Source organism: Rana temporaria, chromosome 10 (genome assembly GCF_905171775.1).
Source record: "Rana temporaria chromosome 10, aRanTem1.1, whole genome shotgun sequence".
Lineage (NCBI taxonomy): Eukaryota > Metazoa > Chordata > Amphibia > Anura > Ranidae > Rana > Rana temporaria.
In genome coordinates this window covers 37,247,474-37,275,196 of record NC_053498.1, presented here as the reverse complement: position 1 = coordinate 37,275,196, position 27,723 = coordinate 37,247,474, and the positions used below count along the sequence as shown (strand labels likewise).

General features: G+C 41.9%; 1 protein-coding gene across 5 annotated transcripts in view; it reads left to right on the top strand.

The window, feature by feature from the left end:
• The window catches only part of LOC120916528 (sodium-dependent neutral amino acid transporter B(0)AT2-like), a 161,583-nt gene extending 154,137 nt beyond the window's left edge, over nucleotides 1-7,446 (top strand). For all 5 annotated transcript variants that reach the window (XM_040327552.1, XM_040327547.1, XM_040327548.1 and 2 more), the window contains exons 11-12: nucleotides 209-371; nucleotides 6,144-7,446. In XM_040327552.1, coding sequence (XP_040183486.1) covers nucleotides 209-371; nucleotides 6,144-6,467 — 487 coding nt within the window. In that variant the 3' untranslated portion in view covers nucleotides 6,468-7,446. The remainder of the gene's footprint in view (nucleotides 1-208; nucleotides 372-6,143) is intronic.
• The last annotated feature ends 20,277 nt before the right edge of the window (nucleotides 7,447-27,723 follow it).

Genomic DNA, 27,723 nt, shown 5'->3' with positions numbered 1-27,723 from the left:
CCGTGTTAACCACTTTATTCCTGCCGGACGACTATATACGTCCTGTTTTTGAAGAGGAATACCGTTGTTTTTAACTTGTAAACACCAAATCTCAGAAATAGGCTCGGGTCTGTAGTGGTTAAGCATCATTCAGGGTCATACGTACTGTATATATTTGACTTAAATATAAAATGTGTCCTGTGTAATTTTATACATGGTTTTTGTCCAGGTTTATGAATGATATTCAAGACATGTTGGGTTTTCGTCCATGGATTGTGTACAAATACATGTGGCGATATATCAGCATCTTGGCTATGATTGGACTCCTGCTTGCAAGTTTAATTAGAATGTGCATCACCCACCCAGTGTACCAGTCATGGAGTATGGAACAGGTATGGTTGTGAGACAATTTAGGTGTCTGTTGATCAATGTTATCACCCTAGATTAAAAAAATACACAAGATTCACACATTTGTGAATGGACTTTAATTAAAAAATATGTGACTCTTGGGTAAAAACATTGATAAATTTACCTCCTGGTTTTTAAATCTGTGCAATACATTATTGGCCAGAGCTAAAACAAATTATATATATATATATATATATATATATATATATATATATATATATATATATATATATATATATATATATATATATATATATAAAATAATAATTTTTTTAGACGGAAAACTCCATTATGCAGGTGGATGGGTTAGAGCAGTTATTATTGCTTTTATTGGATGTTTTCATCCAAGGTTTCAATCAGACACAGCAATCCTGATGGCAGGCTACTACTGCTCTGCTGTTCCTTTAGCAAACTCTCTCTGTGAATGCTCTGTATTAACGTAATTGTAAACCCTCACATATACCCAGTGAAGTGACTGGTAATACACAGAGACCAAACAAATTCTCCTACATAGGTTGCACCTGTTTATCTGCAGTCTTCTCTACATACATTCAAAGTCCAGAATTTATAAAGCTCGACTTAGCTGTCGGAATAAAGGGGGTGGACAGCTGCCGTTACACTACGCAGTGCTCAATGAAGAGGGCACTGACCACTGATTGGAGAGAAGAGACACCCCACCCCCTGCACACAGGAAAGGAGCTGAGATTGTCAATCAGCTGAAGCTCCCTCCCCTGTCACCTTTTTATCTCTTGGTGTCAGGACAATTTGTCAGAAGTGACTCATGCAGATAGAAGAGGAAGGGACAGTAGACGGAAACAGCACTTAGTGCTCTGGATTGAGACAAGTACACACTATCGAGGGATATGCCCTGTTCATATCTCATGTCTGAGGTTTACAACCAAGTGTTCATTCGTAAAATAAATATTGCACACATAGTACATGAAGCTTTTTAAAATAAACTAAAAAAATAAAAAGAAATAAAGATTCACCCACACAATTATACACTGCTCAAAAAAATTCAAGGAACACTTTTGAATCAGAACTCCCGTGGAGGGGGAGGGGTGTATACAGAGGGGGTTGATATTCATTTTTAGCTGCACAACAGGTGCACTAGATGGGCAACAATGAGACGACCTCCAAAACAGGAAGGTTTTTTCAGGTGGAGGTGTTTGACATTTTTTTCCCGACTCATCTTTTCTGACTGTTTTTCACTAGTTTTGCATTTGGCTAAGGTCAGTGTCACTACTGGTAGCACAAGGCAATACTTGTACCCTATAAAGGTTGCACAAGCAGTCCAACTCCTCCAGGATGGCACATCAATACGTATCATTGCCAGAAGGTTTGCTGCGTCACCCAGCACAGTCTCAAGGGCATGGAGTAGATTTCAGGAGACAGGCAGTTACTCTAGGAGAGCTGGACAGAGCCGTAGAAGTTCCTTAACCCATCAGCAGGACCGGTATCTTCTCCTTTGTGCATGGAGGAACAGAATGAGCACTGCCAGAGCCCTACAAAATGACCTCAAGCGGGGCACTGGTTTGAATGTCTCTGACCAAACAATCAGAAACAGACTTCATGGAGGTGGCCTGAGGGCCCGATGTCCTCTAGTGTGCTCTGTGCTCACTGCCGGACACTGTGGAGCTTGATTGGCATTTACCAATGAACACCAGAATTGGCAGGTCCGCCACTGGTGCCTAATGCTTTTCACAGATGAGAGCAGGTTCACCCTGAGCATATGTGACAGACGTGAAAGGGTCTGGAGAAGCCACGGAGAATGTTATGCTGCCTGTAACATAGTTCAGCATGACCGGTTTGGTGGTGGGCCAGTGATGGTCTGGGGAGGCATATTCATGGAGGGACGCACAAACCTCTACAGGCTACACAATGGCACCCTGACTGCCATTAGGTATGGGGATTAAATTCTTGGACCCATTGTCAGACCCTACGCTGGTGCAGTGGGTCCTGGGTTCCTCCTGGTGCACGACAATGCCCGGCCTCATGTGGCGAGAGCATGCAGCCAGTTCCTGAAGGATGAAGAAATTGATACCATTGACTGGCCCCCACGCTCACCTGACCTAAATCCAAAAGAACACCTCTGGGACATTATGTTTCGGTCCATCCTGTGCCACCTGGTTGCACCTCAGTCTGTTCAGGAGCTCAGTGATGCTCTGGTCCAGATCTGGGAGGAAATACCCCAGGACACCATCCGTCGTCTCACTAGGCGCATGCCCTGATGTTGCCAGGCATGCATACAAGTACTTGGGGGCCATACAAACTACTGAGGACCATTTTGAGTTGTTGCAATGAAATTTCAGCAAAATGGACTAGCTTGCTGCATATTTTTTTCACTTTGATTTTCGGGGTGTCTTTGAATTCAGCCCTCTGTAGGTGGATAATTTCCATTTCCATCAAATGATGTGCCATCCTTGCATTCCTAACACATTACCCAGACCATAGTAGAGGCTAGAAAATGGACAGCCGCACGCCAAAAAAAAACTTTTAGTTGTCTTTATTGTAAAACAAATGGAGAATGCACAACACAATGCAAAAAAAAATGGGGATAGCAGCCTACGCGTTTCACACTATAGATCATTGTTAGCCATGACTAAGCACTGATCTGTAATGTGAAACGCGTAGGCTGCTATCCCCATTTTTTGCTGCATTGTGTAGTGCATTTTCCATTTGCTTTACAATAAAGACAACCAAAAGTTTTTTTTTGGAGTGCGGCTGTACATTTTCTAGCCTCTACTATTACAATTTGCCTTGTGCATTCCCGGCACCCTTGATTTCCTGAGAAGATATTGATTGCTCAGCATACCCACCTGGAGCAGTGACTCCCTTTTCCTATTACCCAGTCCATATCAGTATAGATATCCAGCATGAGATTTTTGCCCGTTGAGATCTGATATGTTTTCAAAGTGTTCCTTTAATTTTTTGAGCAGTGTAGTTTTCCTTTATTTTCTGAAATGCAATATATTAAAACAGAATTAGCAAACACACTTACAATATAAAATGTTATTAAACAAAACACCAAAAAAACTTTAATGCCCCGTACACACGATCGGAAATTCCGCCCGCAAAAGTCCCATTTGAGCTTTTGAACGGAAATTCCGACCGTGTGTATGCTCCATCGGACTTTTGCTGTCGGAATTTCCACCAGCAAAAGATTGAGAGCTGGTTCTCAAATTTTCCAACGGAAAAAATTCCAACACGTAAAATTCCAACGCATGCTCGGAAACAATTTGACGCATACTCGGAAGCATTGAACTTCGGCTCGTCATAGTGTTGTACGTCACCGTGTTCTTGTGTGACCGTGTGTATGCAAGTCAAGCTTTAAGCGGAATTCCGTCAGAAAAAACATCCACGGTTGTACGCGGCATTACTGTGTGTGTATGCCATGTTATTATTGCTCACTGCTTATATTTGGTTCCCAGTTGAAGGCACAAAACTCAATGAAGGCACATGAATACTTAAATGGTATCTTAATACAAAGTAATATATTGAGATACCTTAACAAAGTATGCATTCAAAGATGTTGGAATATCACTGTACATGTGCAGCAGCTTTCTAGTATGAGCTACATTTTTAGGTACTGTATACGATTCTTGTAGTTCAGCAAGGATACTGACCATATTGTGTTCTGTATAGTTTAAGTGCAGATACCTTTGCCAAACCCACGAGACACCATGGAATAATCAGATATATTGCTAAAAAAAGTTAACATTTATTCATACAAAAAATTCATTAAATTACAGTACATCAATATCCAAATCTTTAAAATTGAGAGAAATGCTACTTTTCCAAACATGTGAAAAATTGATTCCTCAAATATTTTTCTGTCAGTCCTTATGTTTGGACATTGATGATCATTTCTGTTTTATCCTATGCATTTTATGCAGATCTTTGAGGCCTGTGTGTTCCTGATGAAGCCCCGTATTAGGGCGAAACATGTAGAACTAAGAACACTGGTCCTATGAGGAATCAATTTTTCACATGTTTGGAAAAGTAGCATTTCTCTCAATTTTAAAGATTTGGATATTGATTTACTGTAATTTAATGATTTTTTTGTATGAATAAATGTTAACTTTTTTTAGCAATATATCTTATTATTTCATGGTGTCTTGTGGGTTTGGCAAAGGTATCTGTTATTTATTTGATTTAGTTCCAACATACCCTTCTGCATCTATAAAGTCCCATATCCTACCCCGATTCGGGTTTCCGTCTAAATTTAATTCCTATAGGGATACAGATGCATTTGGACACTACTATTTAGGAGTGCTTGCTCTTTATTTTGACCTGTATAGTTAAGTGCCTACTAGCTTGTGATGCAAAAGGCTTAATTAACATCTATCACACCAGGATACGGATCCTTATTTTTTGACAGCAACAGCAACTTTGAGCTGAAACCACTAATATTTAATAATTCTAGTCAAAACGGCTTAAATAAAGTTTATTTTGTGTTAAAGCTTTGTAAATTACGTTTTTGGGCCAGATTCTCAAAGGACTTGCGACGGCGTATCTCCACGTACGCCGCCGTAAGTCCAAATGCGAGCCGTCGTATCTATGCGCCTGATTCTTGGAATCAGTTACGCATAGATTTGGCCAAGATACGAGCGGCGTAAGTCTCCTACGCCGTCGTATCTTGGGTGCATATTTACGCTGGCCGCAAGGGGTGCTTCCGTAGATTTACGCATTGAATATGTAAATTAGGTAGATACGCTGATTCACGAACGTATTGCGCCCGCTACGCCGTTTACGTTAGGCTTACGTCCGGCGTAAAGTTACCCCTGCTATATGAGGCGCAGCCAATGCAAAGTATGGACGTCGGCAAGCGTATCTTTTTACGTCGTCTACGCAAGTCGTACGTGAATGGGGCTGTGCGTAGGTTACGTTCACGTCACAGGCATTGGGCCTGGTGTATCTTAGGGCGTAAATTTGATGTGATACGGAGCATGCGCCGTACGATCGGCGAGTCATTTACGTGGGGCCACGGCTCATTTTAATAAAGCATGCCCACCTCTTCCACATTTGAATTACGCGGGCTTACGCCGGCCGATTTACGCTACGCTGCCGCAACTTACGGAGCAAGTGCTTTGTAAAATACTGTCTGTCTAATTTGCGGCGGCGTAGCGTAAATAGCGTAATTGTGTTTTTTGTGAAACATTACACAATCTTTATTTTAAAGGGGTTGTAAAGGTACATTTTTTTTGTCCTAAATAGCTTCTTTTACCTTAGTGCAGTCCTTCTTCACTTACCTCATCCTTCGATTTTGCTTTTAAATGTCCTTATTTCTTCTGAGAAATCCTCACTTCCTGTTCTTCTGTCTGTAACTCCACACAGTAATGCAAGGCTTTCTCCCTGGTGTGGAGTGTTGTGCTCGCCCCCTCCCTTGGGCTACAGGAGAGTCATGACGCTCTCTACGCTGCAGATAGAGAAAGGAGCTGTGTGTTAGTGGGCGTCCTGACCTCCCTGTGGTCCAAGGGAGGGGGCGAGCACAACACTCCACACCAGGGAGAAAGCCTCACACTACTGTGTGGAGTTAGACAGGAGAACAGGAAGTGTGTATCTTTCTTTTGGGAAATCCTCAACATACAGAGATATACAATGTAATACTGACTAATCACACACATAGGTTGAGGGACTTGTGTCTTTTTTTTCAACCTTCCCTACTATGTAACTATATTTTTAAATAGTTTCTCTTTAAGTGTGTTTATAATATATTGAAGGTTCTTTTTTTTCTTTCTTGGTTTATAAATTAGGCTAAAGAGGTCAAGTTGGAATACCCACCCTGGGCCTTTACACTTCTGGTCGCCCTGATCATCTTTGCTTCTTTGCCCATCCCGCTGATCTACCTCAAGGAAATAATACAAGACTGGTTACAAAAAAAGAGAACGGACAAATATGGTCAGTGTGAATACAGTCAAGGTTGTACGGTTGATGAAGTGACAGAACCAATGGAAGAAAATATAACACGGTGTGGAAATGGTTACCTACATGTAGAGATGGAAGACCTTGCAGAAAGCGGTCAACTTCTTTCCCCTGAAGAAGATGTCGAAGATGACAGAGATAATGCAACAACTTAAATACGGAATATTGGAATTCCGAACTTTACTGAAATAGGTTTAGAGGTTAAAAAAGCAACGGTCTTCAAACATTTAAGTGTTGCTGAGCAGGCAAAGCGGGCTTAGCCTTTCATCAAATAGGTCTTCACGTAGTTAGTTCCAGATTACTGTGCCAAATGCATATCAAATTCAGGGTCCTTCTCTGTCTCAGTTGCTTCCACCAGTATTTTCAGCCCCTACCTCTAAATGACTTTAAAGTAGAATCATGTGTATCCGAGAAAGAATGATACATATTTCCGGCCATGTTCGCTTCATATTTTTTTTTTTTAAACCTTACAAAGGAAACATCGGGTTGGCTATGAAAAAAAATAGTACTTTGAAGTGTGGCTGCGCCAAGCGAAGCACTTTTATGAGCCAATCACAGAGCAGGTCACTTACTGTTTTATCCACACAATGATCAATTGTGGAATTTAGGGTGTTACTACCATTTTTGGTGATTGGACTTCATTCTCTACTGCTGGATTCTAGTTACTGATCTTGTATGGAAGGGACCTTCTGTTACAACATCTCTTTCTATTGCACCGTGTGTAATATTTATGTGTATATATATATTTTTTTAATTGGAGTAATCTCCATGGATCTTTTGACAATGCTTGAAAGACAATATAACTGAACAACATGGTGACAGATCAAAAACCTCTTTTAGAACAGCAGAGTGATTTAACACTTCTGTTTAGATGGACTTGTAAATATAATTATTTATGGCTGAGTAAGCTTAGGTTTTCTGGGCTAGATATGTATATTTTACAGAAGTAACACAAATGTGTTTTTTGTTTTTATTTTTTGCTTACTTAACTTAGGCAGATTTAAATGTTTAATTATTTCAAGTGGTGTTTTTATCATATTATTTAACTGGCGCCTTCAATGAGCGTGGGTTTTCCTGGGTCTGAAAGTTGCTAACACATTAAAAGGAATTGGCCTTGACCAACAATAATTTAAAGAGTTTGTATGTGAGCGTGTGTAAATATGAACACGCATGCATGCGCATATATTTGTGAATATACAGTACAGACCAAAAGTTTGGACACACCTTCTCATTCAAAGAGTTTTCTTTATTTTCATGACTATGAAAATTGTAGATTCACACTGAAGGCTTCAAAACTATGAATTAACACATGTGGAATTATACATAACAAAAAAGTGTGAAACAACTGAAAATATATTTCATATTCTAGGTTCTTCAAAGTAGCCACCTTTTGCTTTGATTACTGCTTGGCACACTCTTGGCATTCTCTTGATGAGCTTCAAGAGGTAGTCACCTGGCGCAGCACCCCATCACTCTCCTTCTTGGTCAAATAGCCCTTACACAGCCTGGAGGTGTGTTTGGGGTCATTGTCCTGTTGAAAAATAAATGATGGTCCAACTAAATGCAAACCGGATTGAATAGCATGCCGCTGCAAGATGCTGTGGTAGCCATGCTGGTTCAGTATGCCTTCAATTTTAATTAAATCTCCAACAGTGTCACCAGCAAAGCACCCCCACACCATCACATCTCCTCCTCCATGCTTCACGGTGGGAACCAGGCATGTAGAGTCCATCCGTTCACCTTTTCTGCGTCGCACAAAGACACGGGGGTTGGAACCAAAGATCTCAAGTTTGGACTCATCAGACCAAAGCACAGATTTCCACTGGTCTAATGTCCATTCCTTGTGTTCTTTACCCCGAACAAGTCTCTTCTGCTTGTTGCCTTTCTTTAGCAGTGGTTTCCTAGCAGATATTCTACCATGAAGGCCTGATTCACACAGTCTCCTCTTAACAGTTCTAGAGATGTCTGCTGCAAGAAGAACCTAGAATATGAAATATATTTTCAGTTGTTTCACACTTTTTTGTTATGTATAATTCCACATGTGTTAATTCATAGTTTTGATGCCTTCAGTGTGAATCTACAATTTTCATAGTCATGAAAATAAAGAAAACTCTTTGAATGAGAAGGTGTGTCCAAACTTTTGGTCTGTACTGTATGTAGAAGAAGTCCAAAGTTGCGCATGTAGTAGATTTATTATTTAAATGAACAATGTTCCATCAACAGTTGGGCAAAATCTGCTCTTCTTCAATGAACAATATGAAATAAAACCAGTTACAAAAGTATCAATACCATTTACATAGTAATAAGTTATAATTGTGTTAGAGACTCAGTTAATGACCTTCGTTCACACCCCAGAGGAGAACACGCGTGTTTGGACATATTTCAAATAATGAATAGCCACTATTGATTTCACAACGACCTATAGTAAAACAAAAATGCAAAAAAAAAAAAATTTGATTCCCTGCTTATTTTGTAAGTTTGCCCACTGACAAAGAAATGATCAGTCTATAATTTTAATGGTAGGTTTATTTTGACAGTGAGAGACAGAATAACAACAAAAGTATCAAGAAAAACGCATGTCAATGCCTGACATCCTTGGACAACTCTGGTCTTGACCACTGGTCTCCAAACTGTGGCCCGAGGGCCGGATGTAGTCCTTTGCTTGCCTTTACCTGGCCCTTGGGGCACTATTCCTCCCACTGATACAAGACACTACTCTGCCATCTGAAACCAAAAATGGAGCACCATTTCTCCCACCAACACAAATAATTCTTCCCTAGGATACCAACAATGGGGCACTATTCCTTCTCCCCCCCCCAATACCAAGTGTGATGTTTACTCCCACTGATGCTAAGACAATTTCTACTCCTGCTGGCCACAATCCGGCCCTCCTAAAGTCTGAAGGACAATAAACCAGCCCTTTGTTTAAAATGTTTGGAGACCCCTGGTCTTGACCATGGTGGAGAGATTGAAATCTGATTGCTTCTGTGAACAGGTGTCCTTTATGCAGGTAACAAGCTGAGATTGGGAGCACTCCCTTTAAGAGAGTGCTCCTAATCTCAGCTTGTTACCTGTATATAAGATACCTGGGAGCCAGAAATCTTGCTGATTGATAGGGGATCAAGTACTTATTTCACTCATCAAAATGCAAATCAATTTATAACTTTTTTGAGATACGTTTTTCTCGATATTTTTGTTGTTTTTCTGTCTCACTGTTAAATTAAACCTACCATTAAAATTATAGATTGATCATTTCTTTGTCAGTGAACAAACCTACAAAATAAGCAGGGCATCAAATACTTTTTTCCTCACTTTAAAATGAAATATCCTTAAGCCCAGGTTCACACTGGGCTGCGAGAGTGAAGCTGTGCGAGTTCAGCTGAACTCGCAAGATTTCACTCCTGCTGGCAGTCCCGATTTCGGTTGCGATTATAGATACATCTGTGCAGGTTTCTGCACAGATGTTAATGTAAATCGTGGGCCGAAATCGCAAAAAGTAGTATAGAAACTACTTTTTGAAATCGGTGCAGCGCCGCAGATGCGGCATCGCACCGATTAGGATGGTGCCATTGCCGGCAATTTGCGGCAAATACCGCCGTTTTGACATGCGATTTGACATGCCAAATCGCATGTCAATACGCACCAGTGTGAACCAGTGCTAAAGGTTATTTCCACCTTTACACCAAAAATTAAAGATGAATTTACAACACCCTCCACGATTTTCCAGTCCCCGATGCAGTTCTCTGCTGTGCTGAAAATCATTCTTCGCCCACATCTGCTGGTATGCTGATCCGTACCCTTTTAAACTCCATGCAAAGCGCCAGAGGCTATGTTGCACCATAATGCTAGCAATGGCTCAGGTGACAGTGTTGACCAGTGAGAGTCTCATCTGTAATAAGAGACCCTCTACGAAAAAACCCCGAAAAGGGTGAAACGCATCTGAGGAGTTCACTGCGGGTGAAGAACAGAAGCTAAAGCCATCTTTTCTCACCTCATTTAGACCACAGGGAGTTGGTGTCTGTTTGCAGATGACCACCATTTTGTTGAAGAGACTCTCATTGTTCATACTGCTGTGTGACCACTCTAAACAGTGGACTGCTAGCCCTTGTGAGCATTATGCTGCCCCTGGGACTGTGAGCTGAGTGTTGGGAAAATGATCACCTGGGTAGGGTGTTGGGAATATATCTTTATTAATGAAAAGGTGGGATTACCCTTTAAACAAAGAAAATCTCAAACCTACAAATCAATACATGCTCAAAGAAACAGATGCAAATCAAAATCTGAAGAGTGCAAGGTTGGACTTTGCCACCACAGTAGGTTTAATGAGCATACAAGGGCACTTATGAGCACCCTCGCAGTCCATTGACACTTCCTCCAGATTTTAAACAGGGATAATAAATACACATTTTTGTCTGCAAAAATATTTACACAATATTTTTACCCAAGGGGCCCTTTCACACTATCGGATCCCATGAGGATCCGTTCCTTATATATCCACTTGCTCAGCGGGGATCTTTCTGTTGATCCCTGCTGAGCCAGCAGATGACAGGGCGGTCCCAGATCGGGTGTCAGTGGATGTTCATCCGCTATCCCATAGGGATACATGTATGTGCCTTTTTCATCCGTAAACGGATGGATGAAAAAAACGAACATACGGTCCGCATGTGTGAAAGGGCCCTAAAGGTGAACTTATCATTTAAGACGTTCAATCCAATAAACTTTCGAGTCAGCTCCTGGTTACCACCCATTTTTTTGGTACATAGTCTGTTACGAAGAATTTTAGCTGTGACCCCGAATGAACACTTTATTTATTGCAAAGCTGGTTTGTCAGGTATAGTAACTATTAACCATGATTTGGTAATCCTGGTGTGGGTGAGAAAAGGAACTTCCTTTAATTTTATCTGTGCATTTAAATGCAGTTAAAACAAGGATAGAAATCACTGTCATGTGGTCCATAAAAAATGTATCCACAAACTTTGTGTCATTGGGAGATAATTTAATCACATACCGTATATACTTGAGTATAAGACGACTTTTTCAGCACATCTTTTTATTAGTGAGGGTCTCCTCTCCCGCTGTGTCAGTTTTGATGAGGAGGGAAGGGATTTGCACCTGATTATGCTGTACATTGTCCACTCTCAGATGATTCACAGCAGGGCTGTATGTATAGGATGTCTACGCAATCCACTGTAACAAAGCCCTGCCTCCTCCTCATCTGTCCGTGAGGAGGCGGGGCTTTGTTACCGTGGATGGCGCGGACTTCCTATACATACAGCCCTGCTGTGAATCATCTGAGAGTGGACAATGTACAGCATAATCAGGTGCAAATCTCTTCCCTCCTCATCAATACTGACAGCGGATCAAAGGTACATGGCCACAGTGAGACTGCAGATGGGCATTGTTGGCCCTCTTTTTCACTTACAGTAGCTGCTGCATTTCCCACCCTAGGCTTATACTCAAGTTAATAAGTTTTTCCCATTTTTTTGTGGTAAAATTAGGTGCCTCGGCTTATATTCGGGTCGGCTTATACTTGAGTATATATGGTTATTAGATATAGTGGGTCCATTCCTATAGGGGCTAAGTGGTGGGCACACAAACTCCAGATAACTATTATCTCACATTTAAACGGGTGATATTGTAGATGGCATACATTATGTGTCCTCACGATTCACAGAGATGAGTGTGCCCACTCTTTTACCGGACGTTGTTTTCGATCTAATACAATCTCTTTTTATTTTTTATCATGGCTTAGTATAATTCAAAGGAAAAGCCACACACTGATGATGTTGTCACAGGCAAAACGTTAATCGGCCAACAACCTTCAGCATATGTTCCCACCCCCAGGACCCCCACTCCTCTGATGTGTTTCACACAGTGGGCTTAATCATTACTCGTTAGGATTTCGTAACGTATAATGGTTTAATTTGTCACCCTTTCCCTTACACAGGTAAACTGACTATGGTGAATATATTTTAAAAACCATGATGGATGGAAACTTGTAAAGTGCAGTAACTGATTGCAGTCTGGGTTTAACATATAGGTCCCACCCATCATTCATGAAAACCTGTGTATCCAAAAAGTGTTTAACATGAATATAACTAAATTCCATCCCCAGCAATAGATACAGGGACTCATGTTACCCATATGTACATTGATCAGCCATAACATTATGACCACCCACCATAACCTGTCGAAGCATGGGTTCCACTAGACCTTGGTAGGTATGCTGTTGTATCTGGCACCAAGCTGTGATTAGCAGATCATATAAAGATGTAAGGTGGGGCCCCCATGGATTAGACTTGTTTTTTCAGCACACCCGACAGATGCGCGATTAGATTGAGTCAACACCTCAAACTCGTTCTGTTCTTCGAACCATTCTTGAATTCATCAGACCAGGCCATCTTATTCCATGGCTCCTGTGGTCCAGTTCCTATGTGTACTTGCCCATTGTAGGTGCATTTATCTGTGTATACATGTCAGTATGGGCACTGAATGATCTGTGGCTACACGGCCCCATGCTCAACAAACTGCGATGCACTGAGTGTTCTGACCTCTTTCTATTGGAACCAGCATGAACCTTCTTCCATAAATTTGAGCTACAGTAGCTTTTCTGTTGGATTAGACTTAAGGGGCCAGGCATTTCTCCCCACGTGCATCTATGAGCCTTGGTCACTAATGACCCTGTCGCTGATTTGCCAGATTTCCTTACTTGGACCACTTTTGGTAGGTCCTGGCCACTGCAGACCAGGAACATCCCACAACAGATGCAGTTTTGGAGATGCTCTGACCTAGTCTAGCCATTACAATTTGGCGCTTGTCAAAGTCGTTTAAACCATTATGCTTGCCTATTTTTCCTGCTTTGAACACATCAGCTCCAGGGGCAACATGTTCACTTGCAGCCTAATATATCCCACCCACTTATAGATTCCATTTAAAAAAAAAAAATAATCAATGTTAATTGCTTTTAGTTGTCATAATAGTATGGCTGATTAGTGTATATGTTGCATGCATATATATTTTCTTCAGAGAGTTTCCGTCTCTGCCTCTACACCTAAGATTTTTATAGTTTGAATCTATAAGTGTATGGCCAGCTGATTCAAAATTCACTCTTTGTTGACCATCCATCCACACCAGGACAGGAAAAAAACGTAGATCCCAAAATTTAAAGAGGAGTTCCACCTAAAAATGGAACTTCCTCTTAACCCACTCCTCGCCCCCTTACATGCCACATTTGACATGTATTTTTTTGGGGGGGGGGGTAGGGGCTTCAGGAGAAGGGGACTTCCTGTCCCACTTCCTCCTTCCGCCGAGGGCCTGTAAAGGCGATTAGCTTAATCGCCTTTTCACAGCCCCTCCCTGTAGGCGGGCGCCTGTCCAATCGGACGGCGCCGCTCGCGCATGCGCAGTGTGTGCTCGGCCGTGAAGCCGAAAGCTGTCACTGCCGGGTGCCCACACTAGAAATGAAGACGCCGGCGAGGAGCGGAGCCCCGGCCGGCGCGTCGCTGGAGCCGTGGAGCAGGTAAGTGTCTGTTTATTAAAAGCCAGCAGCTACACTTTTTGTAGCTGCTGACTTTTAATAAACATAAAAAATGGGTGGAAAACCCCTTTAAGGAGCAGTACTAGAGGGAATATCTTTTTCAATGGGGACACATTCCTGTTGCGTGCCTACAGGACCGGAAGTAAATGGAAGTATCCCCAAAAGGGATACCAGAGAAAAAAACTGACTTGCCATAGTTAAAAAAAAAAAAAAATGGTTTTGGCATTATATATACTTTAATGTACTAATTTATTATTGTCTAAATTAAAAAACAGATATCATAGATTTTTATCTAAGATTGTACAGTTTTCTTTTTTTTGGTGTTTATGTAAATATTACTACAGCATTTTTGTTAATGTGAAGCAGGTAGAATGCCTATAGACTTGACAGCCATATTTGAGGGAATCAAGCTAGAGATTAGGACCCGCAGACGCAACAGTTACCAGTCTACTGAAGTGTAAAATCACAAAGTAAGGATCATTGAATGGTTTCATTTTTGTATTCAACATTCCTGTTCACTCTTTATCCTGCTGTGTCCGTAAATGTATCGAGAAAATTGGAATGACTGAAAGAAAACATGATTAAATTGTGCAAAAGCTTTTGTTCATAAAATGGCTTCTAATCATTTTTTTTTTTTTACTCCCCTAAACTAATGGATGATTTATTTAAAGGAAAAATATCTAGGCTGCCATCACTGAACTCGTTTAGGAAATGCTAGTTGCTTGTTTGTCTGTTTCTTTAATCTGTTGAGCAGCTGTCCTGGATGCAGCCAATAAGGTCTAAACTCCTGATTTGCATACTTGTTGTTCTTCAGAGATTTAAAGAGGGAGTTCACCCTAAAAGAAATTTTTAACCTTAGATTGATGCTCATTTTGTCTAGGGGAATCGGTTAGTTTTTTTAAAATCGAAGCTGTACTTACCGTTTTAGAGAGCGATCTTCTCCGCCTCTTCCGGGTATGGTCTTTGGGAGTGGGCGTTCCTATTTTGATTGACAGGCTTCCGACGGTCGCATCCATCGCGTCACGAGTAGCCGAAAGAAGCCGAACGTCGGTGCGGCTCTATACGGCGCCTGCGCAGCGACGTTCGGCTACTTTCGGAAAATCGTGACGCGATGGATTCGACCATCGGAAGCCTGTCGGAAGACTGTCAATCAAAATAGGAACGCCCATACCCAGAAGCGGTGGAGAAGATCGCTCTCTAAAACAGTAAGTACAGCTTCGATTTTAAAAAAACTAGCCGATTCCCCTAGACAAAATGAGCATCAATCTAATGTTAAAAATTGTCATTTCCGGGTGAACCTCCACTTTAAGTTAGCCATACACTTGATTCCCCAATCAACAGTAAGGGTGGAATCTCCCCTACCAGGTATTACTATTATACAGGATTTATATAGGGCCAACAAAATGAAGACAGTACAGTTAAATTACAATTTGGTACAAGAGGAATTAGAGGTTCCTGCTCGTTAGAGCTTACAATCTAGGAGGGAGGGTATATTCGGACAACCCACAGCTTTGTGAATGCCCAAACAGTGACTTCATCTGATGGCATACAGTCACTGTTCGGGTGAGAATTTTTGACCCAGATCCCTTTTTTTTTTTTTTTTTTACTTTTGTGGAGCTGAATGGTGCAGACAGCATGTGCCACAGACAGGGCTCTGGCTTGGAGGCCAGTAATGCCGCGTACACACGATCGGTCAAACCGATGAGAACGATCTGATGGACCGTTTTTATCAGAACAAACCGATCGTGTGTGGGCCCCATCGGTTATTTATCCATAGGTTAAAAAAAAGCAATCTTGTTTTAAATTTAACCGATGGATACCTAACCGATAGAAAAAAAAACGATCGTTGGTAGGCACAACCATGGGTTAAAAATCCACGCATGCTCAGAATCATTGAACTTCGTTTTTTCAGCACGTCGTTGTGTTTTACTTCACCGCGTTCTGACACCTTCGTTTTTTTAAGCGATGGTGTGTAGGCACGACTGACCATCATTCAGCTTCATCGGTTAACCAATGAAAACGGTCCATCAGACCATTCTCATCGGATGGACCAATCGTGTGTAAGCGGCATCTCTATAGCAGTAGAGAGGTACAAAGCAGATTCCCCCATGCATCCATGTGTCCACGCTTTATTTTGTTTAGAAATCACTTTGAAAAACACCTCCTAGCATTTCTGTCCGTGGCCATCTTGAGTAAGGGCAAACAATTAATTAAACATTTACTTCCTGAAACCCATCTGCCCTTATCTCAAGCATGCATGCAGGAGAGTGTGCTTAGCTGAGAAAACCCCTCCTCCCCTCCCTGAAGATTCTTGGGATGTAGGACATCATTTGCCTAGGCAAGAAACCAGGAAGTAATTGAAGAAATGTAAAACAAGCAAATACGATATACTTTCCTATCTACTTACTAATGCTAGCAGCATGAGGGTTAAAAATAACCAATGTCTATTGGAAGAGTGAAGTTCCACTTTAACCATGGATGATGGCACTAGAATTGTTGCTCTCACTCTGACTTTCACAGCTGTGCTATCATGGTCTACATGTGGGTACCTTGTGCATTTGTGGCTTTGTTCAGGGCAATGGGGTTACATAAAACATTTTTTTTTTTACTTTTATTTCAATTAATCTTTATTACTTTTACAAGAGGCTAACAAGTCCACTATGCATTTGATAGCATCGAGCAGGTGACATGTGTTCCTATTGCTCTGCAGCTAATGAAGCACAGATTGTGCTTCATTAGCTGCTTCCCTGGCTACAGCAGCTGGGGAATGACACCTTTTGAAACGGGATATGCTCAGAGATGATCGCCTCTGCCTTCATAAACAGCAAAAGAGATCAGGAAACAAATGTTCTGCCTTTTCCTTGTCATCCTGAGACTGTTTATTGTGGTCCTAGGCTTCTAAGAAGAAGGTGAGAGACAGAAAACTGGGAATAGGGGGGCACTGCCCGCACTGTAAAAGTATGACACAGGGGTGCTGGATGCGGGGATCCCGCATTCTAATTTGCAATGATGTGAACCCAGCCTCATATTGCTCAGTAAAACATTCACAGTTCAGATTCTCACCTCCTAGGTTTTATTGTTAATTCACATCTTTCCTGCAGAGATTTACATTTTTTGCCAATCAAGACTTTTCATTCAAGATTTTTTGTGTTTGTTTGTTTCTTAAAAATGTTAAACTTTAATTTAGCTTGAAAACAAAGGGCCAGATCCACAAAAGGGATACGAGGGCGTATCTACTGATACGCCGTGGTATCCCTGTTTCTATCTTTGGAACTGATCCACAGAATCAGTTTCACATAGATAGGCAGAAGATCCGACATGTGTAAGGGACTTACACTGTCGGATCTTAGGATGCAGTACCGCAGCCGCCGCTGGGGGCATTTCTCGTCGAAATCCAGCGTCGGGTATGCAAATTAGCACTTACGGAGATCCACAAAGTTTTTACGCTTCGTTTTTTTCTCTGTATTAGTTTGCTGTCGCAAAATTAGGGCTGCTTTTACAAGGCCTAAACTGTTTACACCTTGTAAAAGTAGACCCTTCTATCCCGCGTCGCTGTAATTTCTTTTTTAAATTTTTTTTTTCCCGCCGCAACTCGTTTTTTTTTTTTTACGCCCGTCGCGATTCTCAAAACCCGGCGCAACGTAAAACCACGCAAAGCACGTCGGGAAAATGACGTCGGGAGCATGCGCAGTACGTCCGGCGCGGGAGCGTGCCTAATTTAAATGGGACTCGCCCCATTAAATTAGGAACGCTTTGCACCGGACGGATTTAAGTTACACCGCTTAAAATTTCTAGGTAAGTGCTTTGTGGATCAGGCACTTAGGTAGAGATTTTGCGGCGGTGTAACTTAAACAGGAAAAATTAAGTTAGGCAGGGTTTTTGTGGATCAGGCCCAAAGTGCTGATAGTTATATGATCATTTTTCTTTTTTACATGGTTAAGTGACTATGGGCCAGATTCACAGAGGAAATACGCCGGAGTATCTACTGATACTCCGGCGTATTTTCAAATTTGCCGCGTCGTATCTTTATTTGTAATTCACAAAAAAAGATACGACGGCTTTTGGCTAAGATCCGACAGGCGTACGGCTTCGTACGCCTTCGGATCCTAGGTGTAATTTTCCGGCGGCCGCTGGGTGGAGTTTGCATCGTTTTCCAGCGTCGGGTATGCAAATTAGCCGATTACGGCGATCCACGAAGATACGCGCGTTCGTCGCAATCTCTTACGTCGTCGCTAGTCGGTTTTACCCGTCGCAAACTTAGGCCTGCTTTTTCATGGCTTATATTTAGAACAGCCATGTTAAAGTATGGCCGTCGTTCCCGCGTCGAATTTCAAATTTTTTTTTTTGTGTAAGACGTCCGGGAATACGAAATGACGTAACGCACGTCGCCGTTCAAAAAATACGTCGGGGCGCTGTAATTTCGGGCAAAGCACGGAGGAAAATTTCCTAACGGAGCATGCGCAGAACGTTCAGCGCGGGAACGCGCCTAATTTAAATGGTACACGCCCCATTTGAATTAGGCGGGCTTGCGCCGAGCGGATTTACGTTACACCGCTGCAAGTTTACAGGTAAGAGCTTTGTGAATCAGGCACTTACGCTGTAAACCTGCGGCGGTGTAATGTAAATGGGATACGTTACGCCGCCGCAGCGTAACGTATTTGTACCTGAATCTGGCCCTATATTACTTAACAAATTAGTTCTGTACTAAAATTCACCAAAAGTATTTCTAGGACAGATAATGGAAGAACTGAAGAACAATAGTTAGATCTGTGATCCACCGCTTCTACTCTTCTTTTTTCAACATTGGCCACTAAGCCTCTCATCACACTTTATGGCCATCAAAACTGAACTAAACCTTCCTATCTACTGAAGATGGTGCCATCTTAGCCTCTGATTAGATCTACATTTGTCATGGTCCTGTGCATTACCCATGGCTATGACACCAGCCATGCGGGAGCTTGAAAGAAGGGTTGAAAGTTGACATAAGCACACATTGAATATAGCATGCTTTGTCCAATAAGTCCCTGATGTCTCTTTAAAAAGGTCCTGATTTTTTTTTTTAGAAACACAATTGTGTATATAAACACACACACACTGATCAGCTGTAACTTTATAACCACCCACCTAATTTTGAGTAGGATCCCCTTTCGCTGCCAAAACGGCCCTGACCCACATGGACACCACTCAACCTCTGAAGGTATGCTGTGGTACCTGGCATCAAGCACTCAGTAGCAAATGCTTTAGCTCTTGCAATTACAAGTTTAAGTAGTACAGTGGAAAACATGGAAATCGATGGACAGCCGCACTCCGGATAAACTTGAGGAAGTTGTCTTGACTAAGTACTAATTGTGTGCGAAACGCGTCGGCTGTCCCCTTATGTGACTGTATCTTTGGATGTACATGTCTTACTTTTATCAATAAAGACAACTTCCTCGAGTTTATCCGGAGTGCGGCTCTCCATCGATTTCCATGTTTGCCTAGTGCATTGCCAGCACCTTGGACTCCTGGGAGGTTCCTCCAATTGTCTGCTAAAGATCCACCTGGAACGGTGACTCCCTTCCCTTTAAGTAGTACAGTGCTGAATAGCAAAAAAATGCCCTGGTATTGTAGAGTGTAAAACCTTTGAGGGGTCAAGTGGTTAATTAACTACCAGCTCAAGTAAAGCCTGGTACATACTATGAGTTTTTTTGGGGAATCGATCGGAAAAAAAACAGTCTGAGCTGCTGTTCTAACTGCAAAGTTAGTACAGTGATCTCCCTTGCTGAGCTGTTGTATTCTGACAGGCTATACCCCCCCTTCCTGCCAGAACACTCAGATTAGCGCTCTCCGTCATTGGCTCAGAGCCCTGATTGGGAGTCTGTCGGCCGCTGGTCTTCGAGCATGCTCGTCCAACAGAATCTGGCCAAACAGATGGCTTCTGCCGACAGAAGCTTCTGTCCAACAGGGTGGCATACACACAGGCAGAATGTCGGACGTTATTTTTTAAATTGCCCAATATCTCTGACACGGCCTAATGCCCCATACACACCATCACTTTATGTGATGAAAAAAAACGACACTTTCTGTGAAGTAAAAAATGACGTTTTTGAAACTTCAATTTTCAAAGACGAAGTTGCCTACACACCATCGTTTTCTCACAATGATCTTGCAAAGTGAGGTTACGTTCCACCACGTTTTACCATTGAAGCTTGCTTCTGGGCATGCGTGGATGAAAAAACGTCTTAGAAAACGACGTTTTTTGCTACACACGGTCAATTTCTGTGAAGTAAAAAGTGCACTTTTGAAAAACGACACATAAAATTGAAGCATGCTTCAATTTTTTTTGGTCGTTTTTTAGAAGACATAAAACGACGTTTTCCCCCACACACAGTCAATTAAAGTGACGTTTTTAAAAACGTCATTTTTTTTCATCACATAAAGTGATGGTGTGTACGCGGCATAACAGTTGCTACAGACTTGATGGCACTCAAAAGTGGCCACTGCCCTCAAATCAACTACAAACTGACAATAAACCACCCAACAATAAGAAGAAATAAAGGTAGCAAAATAGATGATTGCCCAAAGAGCAAGCAATCAGAATAAAAGCACGGTTTCTTAACTGGCCCTAATGTCTCCCTGTGCTGTTTGCCAGCTCCCCCTATCCTTTCCCTACAGCAGCTTCTATAAACTATGGGGGTATTTACTAAAACTGGAGAATGCAAAATCTGGTGCAGCTCTGCAAAGAAACCAATCTGCATCCTGATTTTATTTCCAAAGCTTAAAGTGGAGCTCCACCCAAAAGGGAAAGTTTCTCTTTAAGGGCTCCTCTTGCACAATTGGCACTTTTGTGGGGTGGGCGGGGGGTGCAGTTACAATTTTTTTTATATGTCATTCTGTAAAGCATTGCCTCCGTGATCCTGCAGACTCTCAGTACAGAGTGCTACCCTCTGTGCAATGTCAACTATTTTGAGTGAAAGAAAGAAAATATATAAGCATTTATACGCCCAATTGGGCCAATAAGCAAAAAAACAAAAAACAGTTTTTGATTAATGTTAGATTTTAGATATTTTTCCATCAAATTAGAGATTTCCCCATTATTAGACATGTTTCGTTACGATCTGAAATTGGAACAAAATTTTTGTGATTGAATCCAAAATAAATTATAACAAAATAACAAATTAATTGTTTCATTCGGATGACATGATGCGATAATTTTGGCCTTTTGTTAATGTTTGAAGTATCCACAATAACATACTAACATAATGAATGATCCCAATTGATTCTAAACTATTTAGTTTTTTATTTTGCATTAAAAATGTTCATTAATATAAAAAGGAAACATATTGCAATAAATACAGTAAGGTATAAAAGTGAAATAAGATGGTTCCAACTTATTTTGTTTGGGTTGTATGGAGATGGATCCATCAGAATCTCACAATTGTAACATAACAAAGTAATCCAAAATGTATTTTGTTCTATTTGTTACTTTTGGATGCGACTCAAGTCAATATCATCCAATCAGTTCATTCCATTTCTCTTTGTGGGTTTGACTAGCAGGGATGACTCAGAGCGCATAAGTAATCTCCAGAAATAACAATTTAACACATTAAAACAAATATCACCAATCTTCCGAAATATATTAAGGAAAATGTGAATCGATATAGAACAACGAATATATGAAAATATCAAATTCCAAAGACCAGTCAGTCTAACATAACAAATATGACGAAACAAAATGATTTACTTAAAGAGGAACTGCAGTCTGCTCACATAATTTGTAATAAAAACATCTTTGCCATTCTGAAGCTTTCCTCCAACCACTTTGCATATTATTTTATATATACTGTGATTCTGTACTTGCAAAATATGCTGCAGAAATCTCCCTTCACTAAGTCTGGCTGCAGCCATTTTAACTGTGGGCAGCTGAACCTGCTGCCTGTTCACTTCCTGGATTTACACAACCACACGGAGGCACCTGCAGCTCTTATTGGCCCTCTTATGACTCACCCCCCTCCCTTCCTGGCAAACTCTCAGGAGAGTTAGGCCTCATACACACGATCGGTTAACCAGAGGACAACGGTCTGATGGACCGTTTTCATCAGTCAAAACCGATCGTGTGTGGGCCCCATAGGTTATTTAACCATCGGTTAAAAAAAAGCCAACTTGCTTTAAATTTTAACTGATGGATTCCTAACCGATAGGTCAAAACCGATCGTTAGTAGGCACAACCATCGGTTAAAAATCCACGCATGCTCAGAATCAAGTCGACGCATGCTTGGAAGCATTGAACTTCATTTTTTTCAGCACGTCGTTGTTTTTTACGTCACCGCGTTCTGACACGATCGGTTATTTAACCGATGGTGTGTGGGCGCGACGGACCATCAGTCAGCTTCAGACCGTTCTCATCGGATGGACTGATCGTGTGTACCAGGCTTTAGAGAAAGAGCTGTGCATAATGTCATAAGCCTAGGCTAATGACCAGACAAGAAACAGGAAGTGGGCCGTATAAGGTATTTACTGACAAAAAAAAGAGGTTCAGGTCCACATTCCCAATACAATATCTAAAAACCAAGTTCCTCAAAAAATGGGACTTTGGAGGACCATGAACACTCAAAGGATTAGAAACTTTATATAAAATAATACAAATGTATTACAAAGAATAAATAACATCATATAACATGGGCAAAACTGAAACACATGATATAATTAAACAGTCTACAAACAAATAAATGGAAGCAGCCCAAACCAACTGTCGGGGAGACAGATAAAATCCAACGTGTTTTAACAAGTGAGGTAAGGGTCTTCTTTAGGGAAAATGAATGGGCTGAGGGCTTCCAGATGAATACAATCTACAATAATAATATAAACATAATGCCACATAAAATTCAAAGTATCACATATTTTGCAGACTAATCATTTTGATCATTATCTATAAACATAGAACAGAAAAACATAAATGTTGGTATCAATACTGACCTCATATGTTACGTGTTTCAAACAATGGAGATCATTCGCTCAACACAGAAGAGGAAAACAGAGACGCCCAAATGGCATCAAGCAAGCCAAAGCAAGATGGAGATAAATCATGTCCATGCGGGTCCCACCTCACTTGTCGAAACGCGTAGGTTTTTAATCTGTCTCCCCGACAGTTGGTTTGGGCCTTCCATTTATTTGTTTTTGGACTGTTTCTTTATATCATGTGTTTCCGTTTTACCCATGCTGTATGATGTTATTTATTCTTTGTAATAAATTTGTATTATTTTATATAAAATTTCTACTCCTTTGAGTGTTCATGGTCCTCCAAAGTTCAATTTTTTTAAGAATTTGGTGCCAGATTCACAAAAGAGATACGACGGCATATCTCCTGATACGCCGTCGTATCTCTGAGATACGATTGTCGTATCAATGCGTCTGATTCATGGAATCAGTTACGCATAGATAGCCCTAAGATCCGACAGGTGTAATTGACTAACACCGTCGGATCTTAGGCTGCAATTCTAGGCCGGCCGTTAGGTGGCGATTCCATTGCGGTCGGCGTAGAATATGCAAATGACTAGTTACGCCGATTCACGAACGTCCGCTTTGCCCGTCGCTCTAAATTTACGTCATTTCCGTAGAGATACGCGGCGTAAAACTAAAGCTGCCCTCTAGGTGGCCTAGCCAATGTTAAGTATGGCCGTCGTTCCCGCGTCGACATTTTAAATTTCACGTTGTTTGCGTAAGTCATCCGTGAATGGCGCTGGACGCCATTTAAGTTAACGTCAAAACCAATGACGTCCTTGCGATGTCATTTAGCGCAATGAACGTCGGGAAATGTTAGGGACGTGGGAGCATGCGCAGTACGTTCGGCGCGGGAACGCGCCTAATTTAAATGGTGCCCGCCCCATTTGAATTAGGCGGGCTTGCGCCGAGCGGATTTACGCTACGCCGCCGCAAGTTTACAGGTAAGTGCTTTGTGAATCAGGCACTTACGCTGTAAACCTGCGGCGGTGTAACGTAAATGGGATACGTTACGCCGCCGCAGCGTAACAGATTTCTACGTGAATCTGCCCCTTGGTTTTTACATGATAACATAATTATTACTAAATTTGAATTTAACCTTAAAGTTTTCCTTTTAGTCAAATCCCTACCACATGCCTAGCATGCCATTGCATAACAAGTGCAAAAAGCAGAAATAACATACAATTAAAATTGCAGTCTCTGGAGGGAAAGGAACAATTATAGATGCTCTCAAAACAGATCCACCTCTTGAGCTTTCCATCCGTGTCACAAGAAACTGCATACCGACAGCTGCATGTTCACACAGACATAGCTAACTCTGAATTAGATCCATATGAATCTTTATATATAGCTTATATGCAGTCTAGGCATGCCCTCCTGATTGACAGTTATACAAGAGAACGTAAAATATGTCCAAGAAATGTATTAAAGTTCCCCACCCTGCATATATTTAGCAAATCAGCTGTTTGCACTGACTTTTTATTTATTAAAATTTTGAAAGAGGTAATCGGAGACAAAGTGCTTATCATGTCTGAGTTGCTTAATAACTGGTAGCACAGTGGATTTTATCAACCCCCATGGGACATTTTTGGTATATCAGGGCAGCTATGGCTGGAAACAAAAGTATGAACACACACAGGTTTCTCCAGGTTTCTTTTTTTTTTTTTTTTTCCTTTTTTTTTTTTTTTTTTTTTTCCCACTTCAGACTCCACCAAAGATAAAAAGGATCTATAATCTGTAATTGCAGCGAAGGGAGGTTCTACACAGTATTGATTTGGGGGGGGGGATGAATACAAATGCAATCACAATTTTCAGATATTTATTTGTAAAAACGTGTCCTGTTAAACTCCCTTCCGCTAAAAAGTTTTATCCCTATTGTGGGGTCACCAGTACGGTATTTGTAAATTGAAATCATATCTCCTCTCAACCGTCTCTTCTCCAGAGAGAATAAGTTCAGTGCTCACAACCTTTCTTCATAACTATTATCCTCCAGACTTTATTAGCTTTGTTGCCCTTCTTTGTTCTCTCTCCATTTCCAGTACATCCTTCCTGAGGACTGGTGCCCACAACTGGAAAGCATACTCTGGAGTTAATCCCCTTTTTAATGCATGCCAATATTCTGTTTGCTTTGTTAGCAGCAGCTTGGCATTGCATGTCATTGCTGAGCCTATCATCTACTAGGACCCCCAGGTCCTTTTCCATCCTAGATTCGCCCAGAGGTTCTCCCCCCAGTGTATAAATTGCATTCGTATTTTTGCCACACAAATGCATTATTTTACATTTTTCTACATTGAACCTCATTTGCCATGTAGTTGCCTACCCCATTAATTTGTTCAGATCTTTTTGCAAGGTTTCCACATCCTGTGCAGAAGTTATTGTTACTTTGTGCTGGTCTATCACATAAAATCCCAATAAAACACATTTACGTTTGTGTTTGTAACATGACAAAAGATGGAAAATTTCAAGGGGTATAAATACTTTTTCAAGGCACTGTATATGTATAGAGTAAGGATGAGCCGAACACCCCCCTGTTCGGTTTGCATCAGAACTTGCGAACACACCAAATGTTCGTGTGAACTTTAGAACCCCGTTAAAGTCTATGGGACTCGAACATTTGAAATCTAAAGTGTTAATTTTAAAGGCTAATATGCAAGTTATTGTCCTAAAAAGTGTTTGGGGACCTGGGTCCTGTCCCAGGAAACATGTATCAATGCAAAAAAAAGTTTTAAAAACTGAAGTTTTTTCAGGAGCAGTGAATTTAATAATGCTAAAAGTGAAACAATAAAAGTGTAATATTACTTTAAATTTCGTACCTAGGGGGGGTGTAAAGTCAGCATGTGAAAAAGCGCATGTTTCCCGTACATAGAACTGTCCCTGCATCTCTGAATTGCCAGAGCCGACAATTCATTAGAGCCGCAAAGCCGGTTTTAAATGCCTTTTTTTCTTTCAGAAATGACACTTTGTGCAGGGACAGTTCTATGTATGGGAAACATGCGCTTTTTCACATGCTAGAGACACAAGGAGAAAGGAGCAGCATCAATCTGAGTGTAGCAATATCACAAAGGCAGGTCTATTTAGAAGAAATGCCCTTTCTAGACAACAGTGATTCTAGGCACATCTGTAATAGTCAGCCAAATTGTAGCAGAGATCCAGGGAGGCAGCTGGAAGGTGCAGTGTCATCGTACCCGGCGGCGCCGGTGGTTTCTGGTGTCCCGGACTGGATGGAGGAAGCATAGGAGGAAGCCGTCAGCAGAAAGTCTCTGTGTGAGGGAGGCTGGGTCCATGCACGTGTTTGGAACTTGCGTGTTCCTTTATCATGCTGTGTCGTCGGACATATTTAAAGTGGCTAAATAGAACTGGCAGTACGGGCGGGCGGGCCAATGTATCTGCAATAGACACACTATGTGCCTCACTGTGCCCATCAATTCAGCCTCACTGTTCCCAAGAAATGCAGCCTCACTGTTCCCAAGAAATGCAGCCTCACTGTACCCATTAATGCAGCCTCACTGTGCCCATCAATCCAGCCTCACTGTGTCCATCAATGCAGCCTCGCTGTGCCCATCAATGCAGCCTCACCAGTTTCCATCAAATGCAGCCTCACCTGTGCCCATCAAATGCAGCCAATGAGTGCCCATCAAATGCAGCCTCATCAGTGCCCATCAAATGCAGCCTCATCAGTTCCCATCAAATGCAGCCTCATGGTGCCCATGAATGCAGCCTCACTGTGCCCATCAAAGTAGCCTCACTGTGCCCATCAAATGCAGCCTCACTGTGCCCATGAATGCAGCCTCACTGTGCCCATCAATGCAGCCTCACCAGTTTCCATCAAATGCAGCCTCACCTGTGCCCATCAAATGCAGCCAATGAGTGCCCATCAAATGCAGCCTCATCAGTGCCCATCAAGTGCCCATCAAATGCAGCCTCATCAGTTCCCATCAAATGCAGCCTCATGGTGCCCATGAATGCAGCCTCACTGTGCCCATCAAAGCAGCCTCACTGTGCCCATCAAATGCAGCCTCACTGTGCCCATGAATGCAGCCTCACTGTGCCCATCAAATGCAGTCCCTCAGTCTGTGTCCATCAATGCAGCCCCTCAGTCTGTGCCCATCAATGCAGCCCCTCAGTCTGTGCCCATCAATGCAGCCCCTCAGTCTGTTCCCATCAATGCAGTTCCTCAGTCTGTGCCCATCAATGCAGTCCCTCAGTCTGTACCCATCAATGCAGACCCTCAGTCTGTGCCCATAAATGCAGACTCACCAGTGCCTGGATCACACAGCGAGTATCTCCCGCTGTGTCATGGAGTTTGCGTCCAAATTCTTTGGTGGTGCTGGAACAGAGTCTCGCCTCCTAGATCGGCTCCTCCTGTGATAGACGGAACACTGATCAAATTTCTTGTCTATCACAGGAGGAGCCGGTCTAGGAGGTGGGACTCTGTTACAGCGCCGAAGACTTCAGACCCAAGCACCGTGACATGTCTGTATGATGTACACAAGAGGAGGGGGGAGGGGGAGGACTCTGCACTTAGATCGGCCCTGGGCGCCACTGCAGCCACAGTTTAAAGCATCCAAGCTAGGGCAAGCAGCCTACCTGTCCTGTTCCTCTGACTATCTCTTCGTGACCCAATGCGGAACGGTTGGCCACAGACCCTGCAAGGACCGCTCGCGGACACCAGTTTCCGTGTACGGACACCTTGCCGATCCCTGGCTTGAAGGCCAACTGGATGGGGTATGGAAGTATATAGGGAACATATACTTTCCATTGAAGCCACAATAGGACATCCTGGGGATTGTCAAGGGTTTTCTCTTGTTTATCTTTGGGAGGTGATAAAAATAGGGTACATTATAAAAAATCTCTACGAAAAAAGGATACTTCAGATTTAGAGAGTACTCCTAATA